The sequence below is a fragment of the Suillus bovinus genome (assembly GCF_016758785.1).
Source record: "Suillus bovinus strain UH-Sbo-P2 chromosome Unknown EDB93scaffold_2, whole genome shotgun sequence".
In the NCBI taxonomy this organism is placed as follows: Eukaryota; Fungi; Basidiomycota; class Agaricomycetes; order Boletales; family Suillaceae; genus Suillus; species Suillus bovinus.
The window spans coordinates 444,470-467,959 of NW_024542058.1; the positions used below are offsets into that span (position 1 = coordinate 444,470).

The following is a 23,490-nucleotide window of genomic DNA, read 5'->3' on the forward strand; positions in this document are numbered from 1 at the left end:
GGTTGGTGTGTTGGAGGGAACATTAACTGCATATCTTGTTCTCGAATTGAAAAAATGGTGCGAATTTGACCAACACAGTAGCCTGAAAATTTATTGTATAAGTAAGGACGACCCATTCCAACTAGTAAGACTCAGACAATATTGAGCTCACCTTCGATACCCACAGAATCACCAGTACCATCATTGATAAGTGCAGTATCGAAATGCGCAGGTTTAGCATGGACACTATCTACAGTGACACATGGATCACCATGCCCTCAAGCATCGATGGAAACCCACTTGATCTTGTGGTGGACAGCCACAGAATGAAACAGCAGAACAATATTAGCAGCGAGGTCTTCAGGACGTCGACGGGAGAGCGTCTCATTGATATGATTTTGCTGTGCAATATACCGAGCGAGCACTTCACGAAAGTAGATGGCTCCATAGTCTGATATTAATCTTTGGATCGGCACTGCTTTTACATTTGGGTGCTTCGTTAAGGTTTGTGTGCAGCGAAAAGATAAGTCAGGTGGCTGAGGATGGTTGGTGAAGGGATTAGTGTTGAGTCGCCACTGAATGAGTTTATCATGGTGCACAAGCTTTTCCTTGCGCTCGAGCCACTGAGTCATCTGCACAAACTCATCCTTGTGGTTTGTGGCGTGGTAGGCATCTTTTGCTAAGTCAATATGAAGGTGTTCAGTATACTCTGAGTTGTAGTTATCTGTGGTGCCATATAACTGAATCATTGATGCATAGTGTTGAGTTGCGTGAAGTTTAGGAAGATTGAAATTATTCCGAATACCGAGGTTGATGAATATTTGCTTGTTGTCATGAAAGAGGGAGAGAGCTTCATTGAGGAGAGATAAGGTCTCGGAACTGTGACATGGATACTGTGCCAGGTACAGAAAATCCAGGAGACCACGAACAGCTCGCAAAAGACAAGCTGAATCCAGATTGCCAGGAAGTTGGATGTCAATAATTAGACCAAGGAGAAAATGGCATATCTGAGCGTGTTCTGTACCACTAAGACGAGATAGACTAGTGATACCTTTCATAAATAGACGGACATGATGGTTTGGAGGAAGTCTTCGACATCGAGCATCAATCTCGGCTGGTCCCATCAGTGAACCGAGGGACAAATTAGAATGTCATATATATCAATATATAGTACACAATCACAAGCATCTGCATAATTCTGCTACCGATCGTTACAATGGCATGTTTGACCTTATAGAGGCACAAAGAGTTCCTTATTTCTCCGCACAAGTCTGTGATCAGTAAAAGACCCCCGCACCCCTCAAAATCAAGCCTCAGGGAAAGATAGAGCAAACTCAGATACTTAAACTGGATGAATTATAATAGCCATGTAGGAAGCAAAGTCCAAAATGTCAACATCAAGCACAAAACCTGGAATTTTTCCAGAGAACAAACTAGTTATAAGCAAGTAACAATGATACCACTTTTGTCGCTCTCAAAAAATCAATGCCATCTTGATCAGTTGTCTAACAATTGTCTTGTGTGATGCGGTTGGCTATCTGTACAAAGAAACATCATGTTTGCATAGTAGCCGAGGTATGTTCATGGAGCGAATCACAGAAATGTTTACTCTACTTCTACATTGATACCACTTGTTCAAAATACAGGGATATTCATCAATTACTGGTCAACATCCAGGGTGGTCCCAAGTGCTGGCATCTTCCAGAGAACAACTACGTGCTCACCAAAGCAAGTGACAAACAAAATGTGTGCTATTTGAAATCTTGACAGTGCGAAGATGTGTTCAGGTTTTCAGCGAGCAAATGACAGTCAACCTATATTATACTTCAAGTTGCCATTCAGCCTTCTGTAAGTATGCAATGATCATATTATATATTGCACTTCAAAATCTGCGGGAAGAAACATTACATTGGCACAGCTACTGGAGCATGTTGACAAGCGAGCAACAGTCAAGTCATATTCTGCCCTCGAATGTCTAGTCTCAGTTATACAATTTGTCCATTCAAAGACTTCCTTACTGATTGGCACCAACATTAATGTGTGACAGCGTATTATCATGAAACTAAAAAAAACATGGAGAAGACAAAGCGCATCCTCTACTTCATGGACTCAGGGTGTGGAGCATAAGGGAAGTGATTCATCTTTTGCACCTTGAACTGCAAGGATTCAATGACCGGAAGATAATGCACATAGTGTCACACATCATCACGATCCCGTATTGAGGTGCTCCAAAGGGAGAGATTTTGTATGTGTGCCTTTGAGATCTCAGCTATACAGTTTGTTCACCCAACAACTATTTTACCATTTGGTGCCGACATCCATTTGTGACGGCTTATTATTACAAAACTAGAAAATACGGACAAGACAAAGCTCATTGTATGTTCCATTGACTCAGGGTATCAAACATAAGGATAGTGATTCATGACTCGCATATTGAACTGCAAGCATTTAATGAGCGGCAGATAATGCATGTGGCGTCATACATCACAGCAATTTTGTATTTGTGTGCTCCAAAGGGCGATTTTGTATGTGTGTATTTAAGATCTTGGCGAGGTAGCTCTTCTGTCCAACAAGGAACTTACTGTTTGGCCCCCTCATACATTAGTGATGGCCCACTCACACTAGTCTCAAAAAGTTGTAGTTTAAAATCATTCATTCAAAAAAGATTTGTTGCAGATGTAATATCCTTATCACACAAAGCAGATTTCAAATATATGGCATTAGGTCAAAATTATGAATATAAAGTGTGCTACAGATCACTTGCTATAAATAATGACAGTCAAGTTGTCACAACCCAAATAATGAATTAACGCTTGGGCAGAGACTAGGACTCAAACAAGGATAATCACAACAAAGGATAATGAGCAGGGATGTCTTGGATTGCTACAGTGTAGATACAAGAGGTTTGAACTAAAGAACTATCGACCAAGACGTGCTACCTATATACAACTATTGAAACAGAGATTGAAACTGAGTTACAACTACTAGCCAATCATAAAATAGAAAGGGAATCATACCATAGAATGTCGTAGAATATTAAAGAAGTATCACGTGACCATATCTTATCTTATCGTATCTAATCTAATCTATTCACAATCAAAGAACTCGTCTTCTTCATCAGTCAAATCGAAGACACGTGTTGTGGGTGCTAAAGGAATCTCTGAACTAGTAGACGCTTTTGGGGTAGGGTTAGGGTTTGACTTAGGCGCTGTGTATTGGCACTTAGGAAGATTCAAGAAAGAATAATGATTTGTTAAAGGTACTTGTGACACAAGTACTACGTTCAAGTCCTACGGCAAGTCGAAAGCAGCATCATCACGTGCTGCCCTTTGCCTTGCAAGAGCGTTTACAGACATATTGTCCTTTACTGTTTGGCTGAGGTCATCACAGTGACTCCTTCCAAAAACCTTTCTAAACGGCGAGTTTAATTAAGGCTTGCTGGGACAGTCAAAAATGCACCTAGTCCACCACTCCAGAAGCCTATCTACGTGGCGCTGAGCTTCTCGACCGGGAGCCCTTTCGAAGAAATCAACAATGGTCCGCCAAAATTGGACATAGTCAAAGTCTCCATCAACGGATCACCAGGAAGTGACTGAAGAGAGCGCAAATCGGACCTGTCAGCTTGATTGTTAAATACTATCAATATGACCGATGATATGACTTACTTGGCAAATTATGTATGCAATTGACCGAGGGGTGACTTTCTCCATCTTGATGATCTGTGCTACATGCTTCTTGACCTTGAGTCCATTGAAGGATTTCCTAGCGTGTCGATTGTTTTGAATGATGTCAACCCCATTGCCATTGCCATCGACATCTTTAGCTGAGGAAGGTGATGTAAATACTGCTTTGTATGCCTGGAAAACAACTGAGATCAATTCTGGGCTATTGCTGGGCCACATACCTGAAGAAGGATTTTTCCCTTGAATAGCCCCTCCTCCAGATCGTCAGGTTTTGCAGTGTATTTTTCATATACAAATGCTGGAAAAGAGAGGTCGGTTACGATATGGCCATCTGCACGATCTTGAATGCCCACCTTTTATGTTGGATTGTTCCAATCAAGTTCCGAAGGACAAAGTAGCCTACCACACGCATCATTAGTAAACCCACGTGAATGCTTGTCGTCTGGATTGACCAGAGGATCGGGCTTGAATTCACAGTTAACCCACTCGGAAACAAGAACCTTCAGTTTGGAGGTATCGTCCCCTCGAGCAGCGTCAGCCCCTTTCCAAAGCTGAAAACACAGTTCAGTAAAAGTAAGATGATCATTGACATAATGAAAATGTACCATTTTTAATATTTGCACATATTCTTTGTACTCCTGCTCCGTGGCCTTCTTGAAGAACCACCGCATGGTATTCATGAACATAATGTAGCCTATCTGCAACCGATCTTGACTATATAAAACAATGAGTAACACTCACACACCCAGGGAAAGACTTACTCAGTGGTAGTTTCTGCATCCTCTTCAATGTCATACCTCTGGTCGGTTTCAGCAACTAGATCCTCAAGGCTATCGAACAGAGTAACAATACATCTGATTGCTCTTCCTTGAGCCACGTAATAGTTAGTCTGCCTACACTACAGTGAGAAACAAAACTCAACAACTGTAACGGGGGTCATACCTTTCTTTAGCGGTGCGCCCTGATTTGAGAGCCAATAGCTTCTCCTCCAGCTGTGTGATCCTCTGTCTTTGTCGAGCCTGTGCAGATATTACCGCTTGATCATCGCTGGCCTCAGCCTGCTGGTGCTCAACACTGCCCGAGCCCACCGAGTTAGGTAGTTCATCGACGGGTGATGCACTGTGCTCGGCATTGGACATAGAGACAGGGAAAGACGGGAAGGGAGAAAACGGTGGAATGGGCAACTCAGAGGAGAGGGTGCAAGATGAGGGTTCTAAAAGCTGACCAGCTTGCGTCTTATATGCTGGTCAGGGTGTGTAAGCGAGTACCAAAAGAGGAAGCCAAAAATGTCAGTATAATATATGTCGCTTGAAAGATACCCTATTTTGGGCATTAACGTTAGCATGAGTGCGATAGCAAAGGGTGCTAAAATGCTGGAGGGACCGAAAAATATAGTGAATGACTTAGATCTGCACGAGAATGTGTTGCAGCCTAGAAGTTCTTCAATTCCTGCACACTCAAATATTCCTGTTGCAAAAAGCTTACTTGATACGTCTCCAACAACTCATGGAGGTTTACACTGCAGAAGCATGGCACATTTCAACTTGATGTCTGCCATGGGTGGTACTAGCGTGCTTGCAGGCTTCGTCGTTGGTTTTTGGTTCTCTGATATCCATCCTGTAGCAGCAAGAATGATGTCTCTCCGATGTCCAGGGATCGATGCCTGTTCAAGTTCTGCTACTAATTCGGTGAACTTTTCCAGTCTCAGGTGAAAATTGGAGCTCACCTAACATCACAAGCACCACCTTGCAAACCGAGTCCTGCCACCCTTTGGGCGACTATGTGAGCCTACTAGTAGTACTAGTAGGAAAGGGACGGACAGGCCGTGGTATGGTGGCTGGCTGAGTGTCTTGGTGAGCATTGTAACGGGGAGTTCGGGCCAGAAGCAGGCGGAGTCAGGGCTAGGAGGAGAGCAGGGAGTACAGATGAATGACTCAGTTGGATGTAGGATATATCATTAGCACAGCAGTTTTTGTTTGCAGGAAATTAATGAATTCGTGGTCTTTTCTTGGTGCCGCTGTTGTCTCTCCTGGGACTGCCTTTTCAAAGGTCACGTGACACCATATACAAACGGGCAAGTCTGAAGTTAACGTTGAGCACACACATGGCGTCGACACCAATACAAATCACTACATTCTTACAATGTGTATGGTATTGTGGTAGACCTACAATTTTAGAGTCCCAGTTCTACCATAGTAGTAGTCACTAGTCATACAATGTCAGCTAATCTAGTCATGGTGCGGGCCTTCACATCTGACCATCATTTTGCCAACTTCTTGTCCTTCTGGATGATGTTCATGATGTATTGCTTTGACAGGTCATAAATAAATTTGAAAGAGTCTGTTGAAAACTCGATTTCATGGTCCAATTTTCTGGAAGAAAACTGCATTAGAACGCAGTAGATTGCAGCCGCAGCTGTGCAATAAAAATTGTCCAGATCACGGATGTAGTGCCAATATTTGAGTTTCCTCACTACACCGAGAACCACATCTAGAAGCGCGTCATGCTCAAATGCCATCCATTGACCAGTTTCTTCATCCTTCTTGAAGAAAAAATTGAGAGGCCAGGTTGCATCGCTGATGAGACTTTTGATTTGCTTTTGCTTCCACTTTGACTCCGGTGTGTTCAACCAAAGTGAGGGTCGAAGATTGTAGCTTCAATCAACAATGCTGAATGCCAGCTCTTTACAAGCTCCCATTAAAAGTTTAAACGGTGTGGAGAGACTCATGTACAATGATCTCGCATTTTTTTCCACCCAATGTTGACCAAATTCTGTGAAATTTACAGTGATTTGTTCTCCAAATCTAATATTCAATTTACCTTCAATTTCTTTTTTTCGCCAACTCGGCCAGGTCAGATCGAGTGATTTTCAAGTAGTCTTGGACTGCATTTGCTAATGCGGCTTGGACCAAGCCCTCTCTTAACGAGGGCTTTATCATGGTACAATTGTTGACAGCGCCGCTGATAAGCTCCTTCTCCGCAGCGAGAATAAAGGCATCGTGTATCGGAAGATTAGGTTGATAATCCAGAGGCGGAAGGTCAATCTGCGGCTGCATAGACTGAGTGGGGGTCAGGTGAGAAGGCATTGTGCTAGAAGGCACTGACTGCTGCACTGCTATGAGTGCATGTATTAGTTTATGAAGGAAGAGCACTTACTGAGGAGGTTCCAAATGGTTTTTGTCACTGACCTGAGCATGGGACAAACCGCCACAGACCATCGCATTTTTGAGTTTGGGAACAGGTATGTTTCAGCGCCGTGAGGGGTTTTGGTCATATATAATCTGGTGCTGCTGGTGGTAGCACAGTGACACCATCCATAGATAGGAGTGACACAGGAAAATTGTGCTGATAATCGGCAAGTGTTGATGGCAGCAATGCAAAATCATTCAAACAGATGGGATCCTGGGATGGGACTATGAATGGTGGAAGCAAAGTTCCATTGTAATCGTCGAGGATTGGCAGAGGCACATGACCAGATGGGACTGATGAAGGCCAATGATGGCCTTGATAGTTTTCATTGAAGGTTGGAAGGCACATGAACATCGGTGCTTGCCGCATGGCGGCAGCACCTGGTAGCGGATGATCAAAAGAGATTGGGCGAGGTAAATCATCGCCTTGATGACTTTCCCTGAAGGTTGGAAAGGGTGTGAACATCGGTGCTTGCTGCATGGCAGCAGCACCTGGTAGTGGATGATCAAATGAGATTGGCAGAGGCAAATCGTCGCCTTGATGACTTTCGCCAAAGGTTGGAAAGGGTGCAAACATCGGTGCTTGCCACATGGCGGCTGCACCTGGATACCGTGACGGACCAGATGGAAGTGGTGAATGACTTGAGAGGAAGTTAAGCTGGCCTGAAGACTGATTTGGACATTGCATTGAGATGTGATGACCCTGGATGTTGAAGGAGTTGAGCTGGATCTGAGCGGCTGGTGCACTGGGGTCAAGTCTGCCAGAGAGTGTGTCAGATGAATGATGGCTAGTAGTAGCTTCAGGTTGTCTATGAGAATTGGAGAAGAGTGAGTTGATGTTCTCAGAATCAATACTGTGCCCTAACACTGTGTGCTCGAAGTCACTATAGCTAGCATTGCCAGCAGGATACATCATAATGGATGGTCAGTGGTAAAAGATGGGACTTGAGATCAAAGTCAGAACAGTTCTGCGATAGGAAGCACCCCATTTATGAAATGGCAAACTAAATTACAACAAAAGTAGCGAGGCACGAGGCCTATTCAAATTGGCTAGTGGAAATAATACATTCCTGGAAATATGTCAATGATATAAGTAATGGTGACTTAATCATAGTACATGGGGGACTTACTACAACTACAACACAGCAGTAACTCGCTGGGTGGCTTCCAATTCCGATTTGTTGTCACGATCATCCGTATCTCCAATGGAAAATTGTTTAAATATATCGATCTCAGCATCAGCATCAACAAGAGCTTTCCCACTGCTGTCTCGAGCTGCAGTAACATACTGGACATCATCATTAGTCGTGTGTGTCAATCCCCCTTGGTCAACAAGCACATGCACTAGCCACTGCAATTCTTGATCCACCTTCCAAAACTCCATTTCCATTTCATGATGTAAGGACTCATTGAAGATGTTCAACCTTCTTGATGTCTCAAGAAGCCAGCCCCTGTACAAGTATTCCATGCGCAAAGTTTCTCGGACCACCTCCTTGTAGTGAATAGCGCAGTGGAAGGTGTGCAGGCTCATATCCTTTATAGCTCTCGACAACGCCTCCTGATCCTATTATGACAGATGTAACAATTATATATAGGAACTATATATGTTCAATACATAGCATACCTCAATGCTCATACCTTCCGAGTACTGGTGGTATGACTGTCTGTGCAAGATCTGCTCAGTACGATCATGGCATCTGTCTCCTGACAACAGCCACCGGGGGGGGGGGGGGGGGGGTAAGGATGGTAGAGTTTGATGTGTTTCTTTGATTCGGGAGTGCTGCTAGTATGACCTGATTCATGGTGGTGAGACTCAGAGATATCAGCAGTGGGGCGGTGTTTACCCCCAGATTGCTTGGAATCAGGTGTCACAGGAAAGCTGCCGTCCTCCTCTGAGACCATAGTACTCCCGAGCTCTGCCAGTTCTAATATTTGAGTCTATCCAGAAAACACCATGATATGGGAGTCATCCATACCTAATATTCCAATTGATGGGGGAGAGCTTGGAGGCGAGTTTGAAGGAGAAGAGAGCTTTGACTGGTCATAGCTGGCCTGAGGAATGGCAGGATAGGGGCAATGAATGGCTGGCTTTTCATCGCAGAAAGTACTAGTAGCAGCTAAGTTCAAGTTCATTTTTTCCATGGGTGGTTTTCAAGCGACTGTGGGCTACGTGAGTGTTACTATAGGTAATCATTGTTTAATAGGCCAATCGGAGTTTGAAAGGACACTTCCTTGCTGATTTCTGAGATACTATGTGCCTAGACTCGTCATTAGATGTGTGCATCAGACGAGCGAGAAAGCAATTGAGTTGCAGTGGGATTGCTTATACTGATGGGTCATGATATAATGAGTCTTTGTATTAATAAATCACAGGTAGAACTGGGGGTAGTAATGCTAATTACAAAAACTCCAGGGTACCTAATTGTATTACATGTGTATTCACGATACAATTCATATTAATGTTCATGAAATTACTATTCCATTTTTGGTATGTCCAGAGTTTCAAAAGGATTGCACGCGCTGTCTTCTTGTCAATTACATACCAAACTTGGTATGGTGCCATAGGGCACTACCACCTGCTGCATAATTTGCTCTATGGCCACAGTATAGTGTCAGGGTCGCCGTACTGCGACAGTTGGTATAAAACCTCATTGAACGCCTGCCTTTTTTCAAATGGTGTGAACTTACCTCTAGCAGTCATCTTAGCACTATGCCTTATCACTGTGATGCTGATCATGCATTGGAAGACGCAATCCTTTCCACTACTTCGAGTCTAAGTCAGCTCTCTTGCAAGTCTGGCTCGCTCAATCCTTCAGAGGATGTGTCTGAGTTCATGATGGCGCATATCCAATCCAACTTGCACATATTACAGTGACATATTTCCATATTATACAGGTCACCCGACCTACATAATATCCCATATAAGACAGGCCAGTGGACTATGGGCTGATGTTATGTATATCCCCAATGTTGACGGATGGGCCAGGAGGGATATTATTTCCGATGGAGACGGGTGGGCCCATCTATGCTGATATTATATATATCCTCAAAGATGTCAGGTGGGCCAATGTAATGGTTTATTGTATAGATGGGTGGGCCGAGGTACAGGAAGTATTTTGTACACGGGTGGGCCGATGTAAGGGTTTATTGTATAGACAGGTGGGCCGACATACTGGAATTATTTTGTAGATGGATGGGCCGAGGGAGTGGTGGAATATAGATGGGTGGGCCGAGGTAGTGAGATATCTGTCTGACCTTCACGGATTACTGAGTGCCAGATGCCAAAAACCGAATCACATTGTGCAACATCCATTCTGGACACCCGAATACCCCAAGCTTGAGACTAGAAACTGGAAACTTGTGAAAATGTGTGAAATTTCTATTTCCTTACACCAAACACATGAACACCTGAACACCCAAAGCCTGGCACTTGAAAGTCCATTTATCAAATTACCGAGTGCCAAGTGCTGATAAACCTGAAGCCTGAGACCCAAAATCCGAAGCCCAGAACCCAAAAACATGTATGCAAAATGTCCATTTTTCATTCATTGCACAAATCACTGAGTGTCAAGTGCCGAAATCCAAAACTCGAGACCCAGTACACAAATCACCAAGTACCGAGTGCTGAGGGCCGAACCCCAAAGTCCGAAACCTGAAAACATGTATATAACATATCCATTTTTCAGTCATTGCACAAATTACCGAGTGTCGAGTGCCAAAACCCAAAACTTGAAACCCAGTATGCAACATGCCCATTTTTCATTTACATTAAACAAATAATCGAATGCCAAGTGCCGAGGCCCAAAGCCTGATGTCCGAAGCCCGAAACCCAAAAATATGTATACAGCATATCTATATTTCCCTCACTGCACCAATCACCGAGTGTCGAGTACCAAAACCCAAAACTTGACACCCGGTACACAAATCACCAAGTGCTGAGTGCTGAGGCCTGAGCTCTGATGTCCAAGGCCCAAAACCTGATGTCCGAAGCCCAAAACCCGAAGCCTGAAACCTGATAATATGTATGCAACATATCCATTTTTTCCTCATTGCACAACTCACTGAGTGTCGAGTACCAAAACCCAAAACTTGAGACCCAGTACACAAATCACCAAGTGCAGAGTGCCAAGTGCCAAGGCCCAAAACCTGACATCTGAAGCCCAAATTCCGAAGCCCGAAACCTGAAAACATGTATGCAATATTTCCATTTTTTACTCATTGCACAATTCACCGAGTGTTGAGTGCCAAAACCCGAAACTCAAAACCCAGTGTGCAATAGGCAAAGATAATGAAAAAATGGAAGTTGTTGTCCAAGTCTAGGTGAGTGTATTGGTAGTCTTTTCTTGTCCATCGGTTATCATTTGACCAAGATATAAGCTAAAGAAATCTGAAACATCAGCGAGAATGAAAAATGAAAGTTGTAGTCCAAGTCAAGGTGAGTGTATTGGTAGTCTTTTCTTGTCAATTGGTTATTTCATTACTCGGTACTCAGTACTTGGTTCTGATACTTGGTACCTGGTGTAATGATAGTCGCGGCACTGGGCTCAAAACCCGTGTTTTTGATACTCACATTAAACAGTATTTGTCCGATGCATCCCTGACATTCCAATCCTGATCCCAATGCCCGACCCCGACCTGAAAGTTTCGGACCCAACGTTTTTGCATCAGACTCATCCTTCCTATGTCCTGTCTAGTCGTATCTATCCCCACTGGTGCATATTTACTCGTTTTCACATTATTGAATATTACAGACAGTGTTATTACATGTAAGCATAGACCATTGCACTTTTGACATTTTTCACAATTTTCAGTATCTTGCCCTTGCATCCATGATCCAACCTTTTGATATATAATGAGCGTATCTTATATTATTGCCTCTTATGACCAAGATCAGCTCACAATAGGCTGGAGTTTGTGAGCTAGTGTGCATACTTGCCATTTCTCCTGATAAGGGGCCCATACCTTCAAAACATTGAATCTTCATGATCAGAAACCTGGAGTACATTTAAAATATATTAAGTATCATAGACATAAATTTACAGACAAATCCGCCAAGAATTGAGTACTGAGGAAGTGAAATAGATAAGAAATGGAGTGTGGGAAACTTCAAAGACCCAAAGCATCGAAAATGGTCAGTGAAGCAATAATAGGACTTTAATGCTAAGTCAACTCATGTTTTCACTATATCCCTTCCACCCACCCCCTACCCTCAAGGCAGTAGGCAGTATGGGTTCCTTAGGTAGTTTACAATCTATCCTACATATTTTTAATGAAATCTTTGGCCTGAATCAAGAGGTGTGCGAATTTGCAATATAGGATATACACCTCTTGCAACTTCAGAAGCCCCCCCCCCCCCCCACCCCTCTGTCACAGTGACAGTAATGCCAATATATCCATATATGGTGACCGTTTGATCATTTTCATCCGGATGCACAAGACAAAAACAATATTAATGTTAACGATTGATTGCAAGGGAATGGCACAAGTACACGACAACGAGAACTACTGTAGCTTCCGGTGCATGCTGTAGAGCACATACGAACTAATAGAGAGCATTTGTTCTGAAGCAATAGAGACATAATGAGCAATACGAGAAAGTAGTGATACAAAATGAATGTGAATGAAGAGAACATCAAGCAAGTGAGGCGGTACTAGTAGGCTGCTGAAGTAAAGCATGAACAATGTGAGTACATTTTGCAGGCCTGTAGAAAAATGTCCAGATGAATCAGAATTATTAATGCTATAAGAGGTGTAATCTGATTCGTGTTGCAAAATTTCGTGTGAGTTGTTACTGATGCTGGGAGCTGAAGTGTTGTAAATTAATGGGAACCGGCCTGCATGCGATGGATGAGTGTTAGAATACATAATGAATAAAAGTGTGTCTTTGCAAATGAGAGTTGGTGGGTCGACAGGACAGAGAGGGCATAAGAGTTGTAATAAGACACGCATTATTGATATCAGACGTGACTTGATATTGAAGTCACATGCTCTCACACATGACATCCAAAATACTGGATTTAGTAAGCAGCACCCTTTAACACGCATTTTTCATTAATTTAACTATCAAGATGTGTTCTACGCTAGCAAAAACTCCCCCTCGTGGTCTTCAGTGAACGATTCTACTAACTTCTGATGCCACTATCGAGGAACTCAGAATGGTCTGCTGGCAACTTCAAGCAGCTGTGTATTAAGGTTTAAAAGCTTATCTAATGGTGGGCTGTATGTTCAGCATTTCCCTTTTGCACGCCTCTTGGCCTGAATCATCTATAAATGCGACTTTGTAAAAATATGTCTATTGTCACATTTCACACATATGCCTGTCATTACATCAATCCTTCATGTATCTTTCTAAACTATTAGGGCTATTATAATGGACATATATGGGTGTTATTCCAGGTCTCTGATCCCATCACAGGCTTGTCATGTTGAATATCTCAACATAATGTGCAAGTCTCACTATTAATATTCATTCTTTTATCTTTATGCTCACTTACTGCACACATGTACAAATGCATGCCTCATCTTTACATCATTGCTAACATGCCAGACAAATATATAATCCTCATACCTGCATCATCCTACCTCAGTCTATTTGTTCTCAGACTGAGGTATGACTATACATTCATTATCATACTCGACACTGACTAACATTTAACGTAGTCTTCAAATAATCCCCAATTGACAAGAATGACATGAGTATAAAAATTAGTGGTTCTGAGCCCAGCACCACAACCATCACTACACTGAGTACCAATACTTGGTAGGACCACCAATACACTCACATAGACTCGGACTACAACCTTCATTAAGAAAGTTAAGCATAATAACAATTTTCATTTTTTCATTATCATTTTCCTATATTGACTAGCGAGTCCCGAGTCCCGACACTTGGTAGTCAATACAATTCCCAAGTTATTTGAACCCTACATCAATGGATAATACATACAAATACAGAATTCATGTCCAGTTGTAGTCACATGTACCGGGTGTTGAGTTTCGGGTTTCGGTTGGTGATTTGTGCAGCGAGGGAAATATGGATATGTTGTATACATATCTTTGGGTTTCAGGCTTTGGGTTTCAGGCTTTGGATGTCGGGCCTTGGCACTCAGCACTCAGCACTTGGTGGTTTGTGTACCGGGTCTCAAGTTTCGGGTTTTGGCACTCGACACTCAGTGATTTGTGCAATGAGTGAAATATTGATATGTTATATACATATTTTTGGGTTTCAGGATTTAGGTTTTGGGCTTCGGACATCGGGTTTTGGGCCTTGGCACTTGGCACTCAACACTTGGTGATTTGTGTACTGGGTGTTGAGTTTCAGGTTTTGGCACTTGACACTCAGTGATTTGTGCAATGAGTGAAATATTGATATGTTATATACATATTTTTGGGTTCCAGGCTTCAGGTTTTGGGCTTCGGACATTGGGGCTCGGGCCTTGGCACACGGCACTTGGTGATTTGTGTACCGGGTGTCGAGTTTCAGGTTTCGGTACTTGACACTCGGTGATTGGTGCAGTGAGGGAAATATGGATATGTTGGATACATATTTTCGGGTTTCAGGCTTTGGGTTTCGGGCTTTGGACATCAGGCTTTGGGCCTCAGCACTCGGCACTCGGCACTTGGTGATTTGTATACTGGGTGTCGAGTTTCGGGTTTCGGTGCTCGACACTCGGTGATTTGTGCAGTGAGGGAAATATGGATATGTTATATACATATTTTCGGGTGTCATGCTTCGAGTTTCGGGCTTCGGACATCGGGGCTCAGGCCTCGGCACTTGGCACTTGGCACTTGGTGATTTGTGCAATGAGTAAAATATTAATATGTTATATACATATTTTCGGGTTTCAGGCTTCAGGTTTCGGGCTTCGGATATCAGGGCTCAGGCCTCAGCACTCGGCACTTGGTGATTTGTGTACTGGGTGTTGAGTTTCGGGTTTTGGACTCGACAATCGGTGATTTGTGCAGTGAGGGAAATATGGATATGTTGTATACATAGTTTCGGGTTTTGGGCTTCAGGTTTTGGGCTTCGGACATTGGGGTTCAGGCCTCGGCACTCACAACTTGGCACTTGATGATTTTTGTACCATGCTTTGAGTTTCAGGTTTTGGCACTTGACACTCAGTGATTTGTGCAATGAGTGAAATATTGATATGTTATATACATATTTTTAGGTTTCAGGCTTCAGGTTTTGGGCTTCGGACATCGGGGCGCAGGCCTCAGCACTCAGCACTTGGTGATTTGTGTACCAGGTGTCAAGTTTCGGGTTTCGGTACTCGACACCCGGTGATTGGTGCAGTGAGGGAAATATGGATATGCTGTATACATATTTTTGGGTTTCAGGCTTCGGACATCAGGCTTTGGGCCTTGGCACTTGGCATTCGATTATTTGTTTAATGTAAATGAAAAATGGGCATGTTGCATACTGGGTTTCAAGTTTTGGGTTTTGTCACTCGACACTCGGTGATTTGTGCAATGACTGAAAAATGGATATGTTATATACATGTTTTCAGGTTTCGGACTTTGTGGTTTGGCCCTCGGCACTCGGTACTTGGTGATTTGTGTACTGAGTCTCGAGTTTTGGGTTTTGCCACTTGACACTCGGTGATTTGTGCAATGAATGAAAAATGGACATTTTGCATACATGTTTTTGGGTTCTGGGCTTCGGATTTTGGGTCTCAGGCTTTGGGTCTATCAGCACTCAGCACTTGGTGATTTGATAAATGGACTTTCAAGCTTCAGGCTTTGGGTGTTCAGGTGTTCATGTGTTTGGTGTAAGGAAATAGAAATTTCACACATTTTCACAAGTTTCCAGTTTCCAGTCTCGAGCTTGGGGTGTTCGGGTGTCCGGAATGGATGTTGCACAATGGGATTTGGTTTTTGGGCATCTTGGACTTGGTAATCCATGAATGTCAGACAGATATCTCACTACCTCGGCCCACCCATCTGTATAACATCCCCTTCCATCAGCCCACCCGTCTATATAATGAATATTTCACCACTCCCTCGGCCCATCCATCTACAAAATAATTCCAGTATGTCGGCCCACCTGTCTATACAATAAACCCTTACATCGGCCCACCCGTCTATATAATACATATTCCACCACTCCCTCAGCCCACCCGTGTACAAAATACTTCCTGTACCTCGGCCCACCCATCTATACAATAAACCATTACATTGGCCCACCCGACATCTTTGAGGATATATATAATATCAGCATAGATGGGCCCACCCATCTCCATCAGAAATAATATCCCTCCTGGCCCATCCGTCAACATTGGGGATATACATAACATTGGCCCATAGTCTGCTGGCCCATCTTATACAGGATATTATGTAGGTCGGGTGACCCATATAATACGGAATTTGTCACTGAAGGGGCTTGCAGGATGTGAGTGTGTCGATCCTCATTTGAGCAACAGCCATGCTGATCCAAGTCGTTGCCCACCATTCGCAGAGAGTGAGTGCATTGATCCTCATTCGAGCCATGCTGATCCAAGTCGTTGCCCACCATTCACAGAGAGTGAGTGTGTCAATCCTCATTCGAGCAATAGCCATGCTGATCCAAGTTGTTCCTGCTGTTTGCAGCATGTCGATCCTCCATTGAGCTCGAGCCATGCTGATCGAAGTCATTGCCCACCGTTCGCAGTGTCTTGGTAAGTTTATCCTTACTTGCAATCATTTTTTTCATATTTTGACATGCCCCTCAGGCTGCTGGCTCAATTTTCAATCAACTACTGGCACAGGTTTCACCCTGAATCCTGGTTGCACAGCAACCTCATAACATATTACTGCTGATCTAGACATTTGACTACAGCTTGTTTCAAGTACTAATAGAATAATATTGTATTGATAGTAGCAGTCCAATGATACAATTTATGAACACTGCCAGTTGTGAATAAGTTACAATCTTCTTGCAATCGCATTTGGAGTATTGCAACAAGTCTCATGGGACTTGCAAATGCAATTTTAATGATTATTGTAGCAGATATTATAATGAGCTCCATGACGTTTGAATAAGCTCCAGACGGGGAGTGCAAAGGTATTGCTATTCATTAAAATTTCCATTGCCAGCATTGTTACAAATCGAATTATAATAATAATAATAATTTTATTGTAATACGACTCTCTTATTACATCAGGATTAAAATAGTGCGGCCGAATTTGTCTATTTCAATCCATTATGATGGCTTAAAATGGATTTTCGAATTTTCCAACATTTTAGTACTATACGAGTCAACCATTCACTCACATCGTAGTAGTAAAACCTTAACAGCGCCACAAAAACTTTGAAGCCTGACATGGGTCCTATGAATCCAGTGAGTGAGCTACACATTGTGTATATTGCGGATCACTGATGCGATCAACAGCGACTAGTGCCATACATCGCTCGGAAACCAAGTCGTTTTCCGCAGACTGTCGAAAACAGAATTGAAAACGGCCTCGAAAACGGCCTCGAAACTCAACTTTGAACGTCCCTATTATTTAGGTACATTGCGCATGTAGACTCAACTCTGGATGGGGGGCTGATATGTTCTTTGTCTTTAACTTCATCCTTCATGACAACTGGTTTTCCAGAACTTAGTCTACATATGAATAAGGGAGGTGGCGCAGTGCTTCTTGCTTCCGCCCACCTCGCAGCATCCTCTATAAGCTTGTATCTAGTTCTCACTCTTTTTCCACCCACCCGCCTCTCCCAGATTAGAGTGCACGACAAATGCGCAGAATTCTGGTCAACTTCTAACCCATCTCGTTAGCACCAGCTACAGCAGCATTTGTCTGACGCATAGTGGCCGCTCCCTTAGACGTTGCTATCACCGACTAGTGGACTGATGGGGCCCACCCGCCCTCACAGCTCACTTCGACGCCCAGGTTCGGACCCAAGTTTCAGGCCAGAAAAGCCCTGCGGGCTTTCGCCCGATGAAGCTGGCCTCAAAGGCAAAGTCACACACTTGTACTGGCATGATGCCGAATCGTTAGTGTGGGTCCTTGTATTCCTGGTAGGTATGCACCATTGCTCTCACTAGCATCACAACTTATGTATTACACACCATAGCTACCTCGTCGAACATGTATTTTCACAAGGCTGGCACCTTCTACGCTTTACTCGAAACCGCTTGTCTCCATCATCAACCCGTGCATTCCTCTGTCTTGGCTCATGGCTTCACTGTGGTCTGGTAGCACCCGAGGACCTTACTAAGATCTCTGAGGAAGATAAAACGAGAGGACGAGAGGATTTCACCCTAGAGCACCATCCTGATGCTGCCAAGTTCCCAATGCCCACTTACCCTTCACGAGATCTCCTCATCTTCTTGCCTCCTACTCTCGTCTGTCGTCCGCACTCGTCTGAGCCATGTCAGCAGTTGCTGACATGCACTGGGCGTTTGCGCATGGTGTTCGTAATGTTGGGGATGGTGTGGTGGAGCTCTGGCCCATCATCTGTAGGTCGAACCTGGTTCAGTCCAGGGTTCGACCAAACGGCTTCGGTTTGGCGTTCAGAAAATTTGGCCCAAGAACCGGAGTTAGGCAGCACTACCTGAGTTATATGTGTTAGAATGGGCAAACAGCGAGCACAGTGCTATTTGATTGTACCAGAGCCATTTTCTGGATGTCTGTAGAGTGTGTGCACAGAATCTCACAGAAAGAATTGGTACTGTGGTGAGCTAGCCAATAGGGACCAAGCTGTCAGGCTGGCACACTGTACAGAACCAAGTGATTTACTGATGAGTTGTGATATGACTTAAGTACAAAGGTAGTTAGCATGAGTGCTTCTGTTTGGTCTCGCTCCAATAACAACCATTTAACACAAGCGGCTAAGTGGATTTTTGAAATTCCGGCCTATCGTTTTGTAGATAGCTGTGTCTTGTAATAAGTATAGGGTCGCAGGGAATCCCGCTCTTTCAAAACCGAACAGAGGCCACTTGATAAGATGGAAGGTCACTCGACAACCTGTTCATGTGTCGCAAAAAAAAAATGATCTACCATGCCGGTAAGTCATGTGGATAGATCTAGGATACAGACCACCGATTAACTCACACACTGTATCTTATCTCCGCACCCTTTGCATTCACTAGAATGTCTGCAAAAAGAAGGACAGTTATCTTCAGCCCCATTGGCAGACATTGATGTTGTGAAAGCAACAACAGCGGCGAAGACAAACATCAGGAAATTGGCCCTAAATTGATATGACTGGATATAATTCATAAAGTTAGATCAAAAATCCACTAAATTATATAAGATTATATACAAAGATAAAGCTTGATACAAGTACAACAAATAGCTATTGAAAGAATGATGGTTGCAAGAAAACTGACATTCTGATGTTAGAAATATTAAGTTTTACAATTGATTGAAAGAACACCAACATTCTGATGTAGATATGTCAAGTCTTACAATTGTATCAACAATTCTCTATCAATTGGTCTCCACTACCAATACTTGCATGATATTACACTGGTCATGTCACATGACAAATGCTTATGTAAGTCTGAGTTTGAAAGTTTTCATCAACTTTGACACTTGTCTTCTCTTGTTTCACCACACTCACTTTTGGCTCTTCAAGCCAATATCTATTCTCTCCCTCCATGGTGTTACCTCTGGCCCTCTATGGTTCTTACTGGTCCCTCCTTGGTTCTCCCTGGTTCCTCCCTGGTCCTGGTCCTCCCTGGTTCTTCCTGGTCCCTCCTTGGTTCTCCCTGGCTCCTCCCTGGTCCTGGTCCTTCCTGGTCCCTCCTTGGTCTTCCCTGGTTCCTTCTTGGTTCTCTCTGGTCCCTCCCTGGTCCTTATCCTCTGTGGTCCTCCATGTCTCTCTTCTTGAGTTAGGTAACTGACATCTCTCTCTTTGTATCATATCTCTACACTCTCCTGTATTGGTATTACATGTATATACCCCAATGCCAATCAAAAATTTTATTTATTTATAAAATGATAAAATGAGTATCAAGATTGAGACTTTTTAGTAATTTCTTGTCAATTTTGTTTGAAGTTATCTGACATTATATAACTTTGTGAAGGATGGTAGATATTTGCAATATGTGTCATAATTGTGTCTTTGGTGGTTTTCCCCAGCGTAGTCTAACTATTTAAAGATTTGTAAAGCTGAGTGCAATTATGATGGATATTATATCAATTTTACTTTAGACAAAGCTTGATAAAGCTATGTCATTCTCAGGTCGATTGCCTGATGAAGGAAAGATGCATTTTTTCGAGGATGTGGTATGAGATCAAATAAATCTCTGCAAGACGGTGTTGATGGTAGGAAATTGCCTTGTTTTGATGTGTCAAGTATTCTTCTTCATTTAAATATAGCGAGAATTTATCCACCTGAAATTCATATCAAGCAGATGGTGTCTGCCATGCCAGCAGATCGCCACATAAACTTACCCCATAAAGCGAGTCTGTTTGCAATCTTGCGTAGAGTGAGATATCACCTTGGAAATTGAAACCAGTTAATGACAGCTCGCAAGGACTGGTTCCACTGCACACTGCTCCCACCGCCAGGCAGTTCCGAACAAGCCAGCAACCTCTTTGTTCCACTTGGACTGAGTGAGCGATAATAGCGCATGATGTTTTATACGGGTCGATGCGGGCGGAGGAGAGGGAATTGTAGTCGAGGCATTAGCGATACGCTCCGAGAGGGCATGGATACTATGTAACATGCTTAGTCGGACTAATAGAAGTAAAGAACTGGGATATGGACGAACTCGGCGTGATGCTGGGCAGTCCTGTGATATGAACAATGAACAGGTTTGTCTTGAGTTCTTGCAACGAATGGTTGCTCACCTGGTTTGCACCAAGTTTGAGAACCCATGGTAAATCTGGGTCAGAGTCAGACGAATCCTAATTTTTTTGGACAATGCTTACACCACCCATCACAAGTGCACCAGCAAGAGAGCCAGCCACAAAAGACATAACTATGATGAAAGTCAAAATGCTAGTATTACGGTGTCCGCACTTTTGTTGTCTTGACATGACGTCCCACTGTGTCGTGCGAAAAAGTTAGCCATAAGTAGTTAAGAAGTGAACTCGTGATTTACTGATGCCTTACTAACTTAATCATTTACATAAACAGAAATCCAGCTAGCTGTCATTAACTGGCTTCAATTTCCAAGGTAATATCTCACTCTACGCAAGATTGCCAACAGACTCGCTTCATAGGGTAGGTTTTATGTGGCAACCTGCTGGCATGGCAGACACCATCTGCTCAATATGAATTTCAGGTGGATAAATTCTCGCTATATTTAAATGAAGAAGAATACTTGACACATCAAAACAAGGCAATTTCCTACCATCAACACCGTCTTGCAGAGATTTATTTGATCTCATACCAAATCCTCGAAAAAATGCGTCTTTCCTTTGTCCTCGCCGCTGTTATTGCTTTCACAACATCACCAATGGGGCTGAAGATAACTGTCCTTTTTTTTGCAGACATTCTAGTGAATGCAAAGGGTGCGGAGATAAGATACAGTGTGTGAGTTAATTGGTGGTCTGTATCCTAGATCTATCCACATGACTTACCGGCATGGGAGATCATTTTTTTTTGCGACACATGAACAGGTTGTCGAGCAGCCTTCCATCTTATCAAGTGGCCTCTGTTCGGTTTTGAAAGAGCGGGATTCCCTGCGACCCCATACTTATTTCAAGACATAGCTATGATTATCTACAAATCGATAGGCCAGAATTTCAAAAATCCACTTAGCCGCTTGTGTTATCGGCAGCATAGGTCGGGCTGGATAACAACGTTCATGAGGACCATGGATCCTGTTGCAGCAGCCGCGGGAAGATTTTCACATATGCATGACAGCGGGCTAGATGACTTTGGAAATATCGACAGCAACGTCGCCAAGCCATTAACCCTGTGTCGTCCATGTTGTCGAATTTTTCCGAAATGAATGTTGATGGCCGAATCTCGCAAGGAACTTTGTTCTGGGCCTTCTGGCGATTATCGACAGGGACTCACAGGGTAGTCAGGACTCATCCTGCCCAACATTCAATATGGTTATCCCAAGAATGATTAATGACCGGTGACCCTTGACTCGGGAAATCATTGAAAATATTCAATGATACTACTTAGCTGGCGGAATTTACGCCTGGGTGCGCCTTATCGGGCGATGCCGGTCACGTGATGCGCAACCTCGTCCCGTTTTGGTTGGATTCCCCCGCTTTCGCTTTTAGCTCATTCGTTGGTGGGCCTCGAGCTCGAGTTTGAGGCGTGCTCGATTACTTATATCACTGTAGTCGTTAGTCTGTAGTTCGATTGTGGCTCATAGTTTCCTAATTCGCTCTTGCCTTTGTGTTTGCTTTTTTAAAACTTGCGCTGTGTGGCCCGTTAATTGGTCAAGGATTCAGGCTCAGAAGCTCGCAACAAAGGTTCTCTCGTTGATGACAGTTCTGCATCTTTAAGGGGTGAGCGGGCACTACTCTGTGAGTATTTATTCTGCACTTCGCTGACATATTTCACCAGAATATCTCTTACTATGATACATGCCGCTCACGGGGCTACACCCAGCTGTGGATATCTTCACAAATCCGATGTACAACTGTTCAATCTATGAGTCTTCCCTCGCCGCGCACAACAGGCCCCCAATGACCGGGCACGCCATGCGTTCTCACCAGTCGCAAAACCAATTTATCTATCATGCCGGTAAGTCATGTGGATAGATCCAGGATACAGACCACTCACACACTGTACATCATCTCCGCAGTCGCTGCAGTCCCTAGTATGTCCGCAAAAAAAAGGACAGTCTGCAGCCCCATTGGCAGACATTGATGCTGTCAAAGCAACAACAGCGGCGAGGACAAAGGAAAGACGCATTTTTTCGAGGATTTGGTATGAGATCAAATAAATCTCTGCAAGACGGTGTTGATGGTAGGAAATCGCCTTGTTTTGATGTGTCAAGTATTCTTCTTCATTTAAATATAGCGAGAATTTATCCACCTGAAATTCATATTGAGCAGATGGTGTCTGCCATGCCAGCAGGTTGCCACATAAAACCTACCCTATGAAGCGAGTCTGTTGGCAATCTTGCGTAGAGTGAGATATTACCTTGGAAACTGAAGCCAGTCCGTTGGCAATCTTGCGTAGAGTGAGATATTACCTTGGAAATTGAAGCCAGTTGATGACAGCTCGCAAGAACTGGTCGAATTTTTGTTTATGTAAATGACAAAGCTGATGTTACTAGTAATGATGCAAGCTCAGAATTAGAGGAAGGACCATCGAGCGAGCTCAGAGTCCGAATTAATTATGTAAATCACGTGCACGCACAACTGGAAAGTGTTAGACTCGTAACGGTTCAGTCTGACTATGAGTTGGTGAGAATTTATTGACGCAGCTTGTGCATCCGTGGTAATACTAGTATACGCCAGGTTGATCACGAGCCTGTGGAAAGTGTAGCATCGAAAGACTTGTGCAAAAGTAATATCATTTCCAAGCCAAGGATCACCGGTCCCGGTCATTCTTGGGCTTAGGCAATGATAACCATATCATGTTGGGCGGGATGAAGATTTTGAATCCTGATTACCCTGTCGATGACCACCAGAACCAAGATCCTCGCGAGAATTGGCCATCGAAGATGCAACATTCATTCGGAGAAATTCGACAACATCGACGACGTCGCTGTTGAAATTCCTAAAGCCATCTG

At 43.5% G+C, this 23,490-nt stretch overlaps 6 protein-coding genes across 6 annotated transcripts; 1 reads left to right on the top strand and 5 right to left on the bottom strand.

The window, feature by feature from the left end:
* Positions 1-131: 131 nt before the first annotated feature.
* On the bottom strand, positions 132-1,103 carry EDB93DRAFT_1237512 (uncharacterized protein; the record flags this gene model as incomplete). The annotated part of the gene is made up of 3 exons (XM_041451423.1): positions 132-229; positions 280-284; positions 556-1,103. The coding sequence occupies 3 exons, from the start codon at positions 1,101-1,103 to the stop codon at positions 132-134; spliced, it is 651 nt and encodes a 216-aa protein (XP_041313081.1).
* Positions 1,104-3,463: 2,360 nt separating this feature from the next.
* EDB93DRAFT_1245152 (uncharacterized protein) lies at positions 3,464-6,748 on the bottom strand (the record flags this gene model as incomplete). The annotated part of the gene is made up of 8 exons (XM_041452284.1): positions 3,464-3,571; positions 3,645-3,836; positions 3,884-4,002; positions 4,066-4,213; positions 4,268-4,376; positions 4,424-4,555; positions 4,605-4,905; positions 6,607-6,748. The coding sequence occupies 8 exons, from the start codon at positions 6,746-6,748 to the stop codon at positions 3,464-3,466; spliced, it is 1,251 nt and encodes a 416-aa protein (XP_041313082.1).
* Positions 6,749-6,932: 184 nt separating this feature from the next.
* On the bottom strand, positions 6,933-7,766 carry EDB93DRAFT_1245153 (uncharacterized protein; the record flags this gene model as incomplete). The annotated part of the gene is made up of 1 exon (XM_041452285.1): positions 6,933-7,766. One exon carries the CDS (start codon positions 7,764-7,766, stop codon positions 6,933-6,935), a length of 834 nt encoding a protein of 277 aa, XP_041313083.1.
* A 219-nt stretch (positions 7,767-7,985) lies between these two features.
* On the bottom strand, positions 7,986-8,992 carry EDB93DRAFT_1099729 (uncharacterized protein; the record flags this gene model as incomplete). The annotated part of the gene is made up of 4 exons (XM_041446943.1): positions 7,986-8,414; positions 8,489-8,514; positions 8,644-8,775; positions 8,827-8,992. 4 exons carry the CDS (start codon positions 8,990-8,992, stop codon positions 7,986-7,988), a joined length of 753 nt encoding a protein of 250 aa, XP_041313084.1.
* Positions 8,993-17,886: 8,894 nt separating this feature from the next.
* On the top strand, positions 17,887-18,045 carry EDB93DRAFT_1052088 (uncharacterized protein; the record flags this gene model as incomplete). The annotated part of the gene is made up of 1 exon (XM_041444695.1): positions 17,887-18,045. A coding segment is annotated over one exon (159 nt), but the record flags the coding sequence as incomplete, so codon positions are not given.
* A 2,253-nt stretch (positions 18,046-20,298) lies between these two features.
* EDB93DRAFT_1274962 (uncharacterized protein) lies at positions 20,299-20,788 on the bottom strand (the record flags this gene model as incomplete). Its single annotated transcript, XM_041454392.1, has 4 exons — positions 20,714-20,788; positions 20,633-20,667; positions 20,554-20,574; positions 20,299-20,497 (listed from the first exon to the last, which is right to left on the bottom strand). The coding sequence occupies exons 1-4, from the start codon at positions 20,759-20,761 to the stop codon at positions 20,299-20,301; spliced, it is 303 nt and encodes a 100-aa protein (XP_041313086.1). The 5' UTR covers positions 20,762-20,788.
* Positions 20,789-23,490: the final 2,702 nt, after the last annotated feature.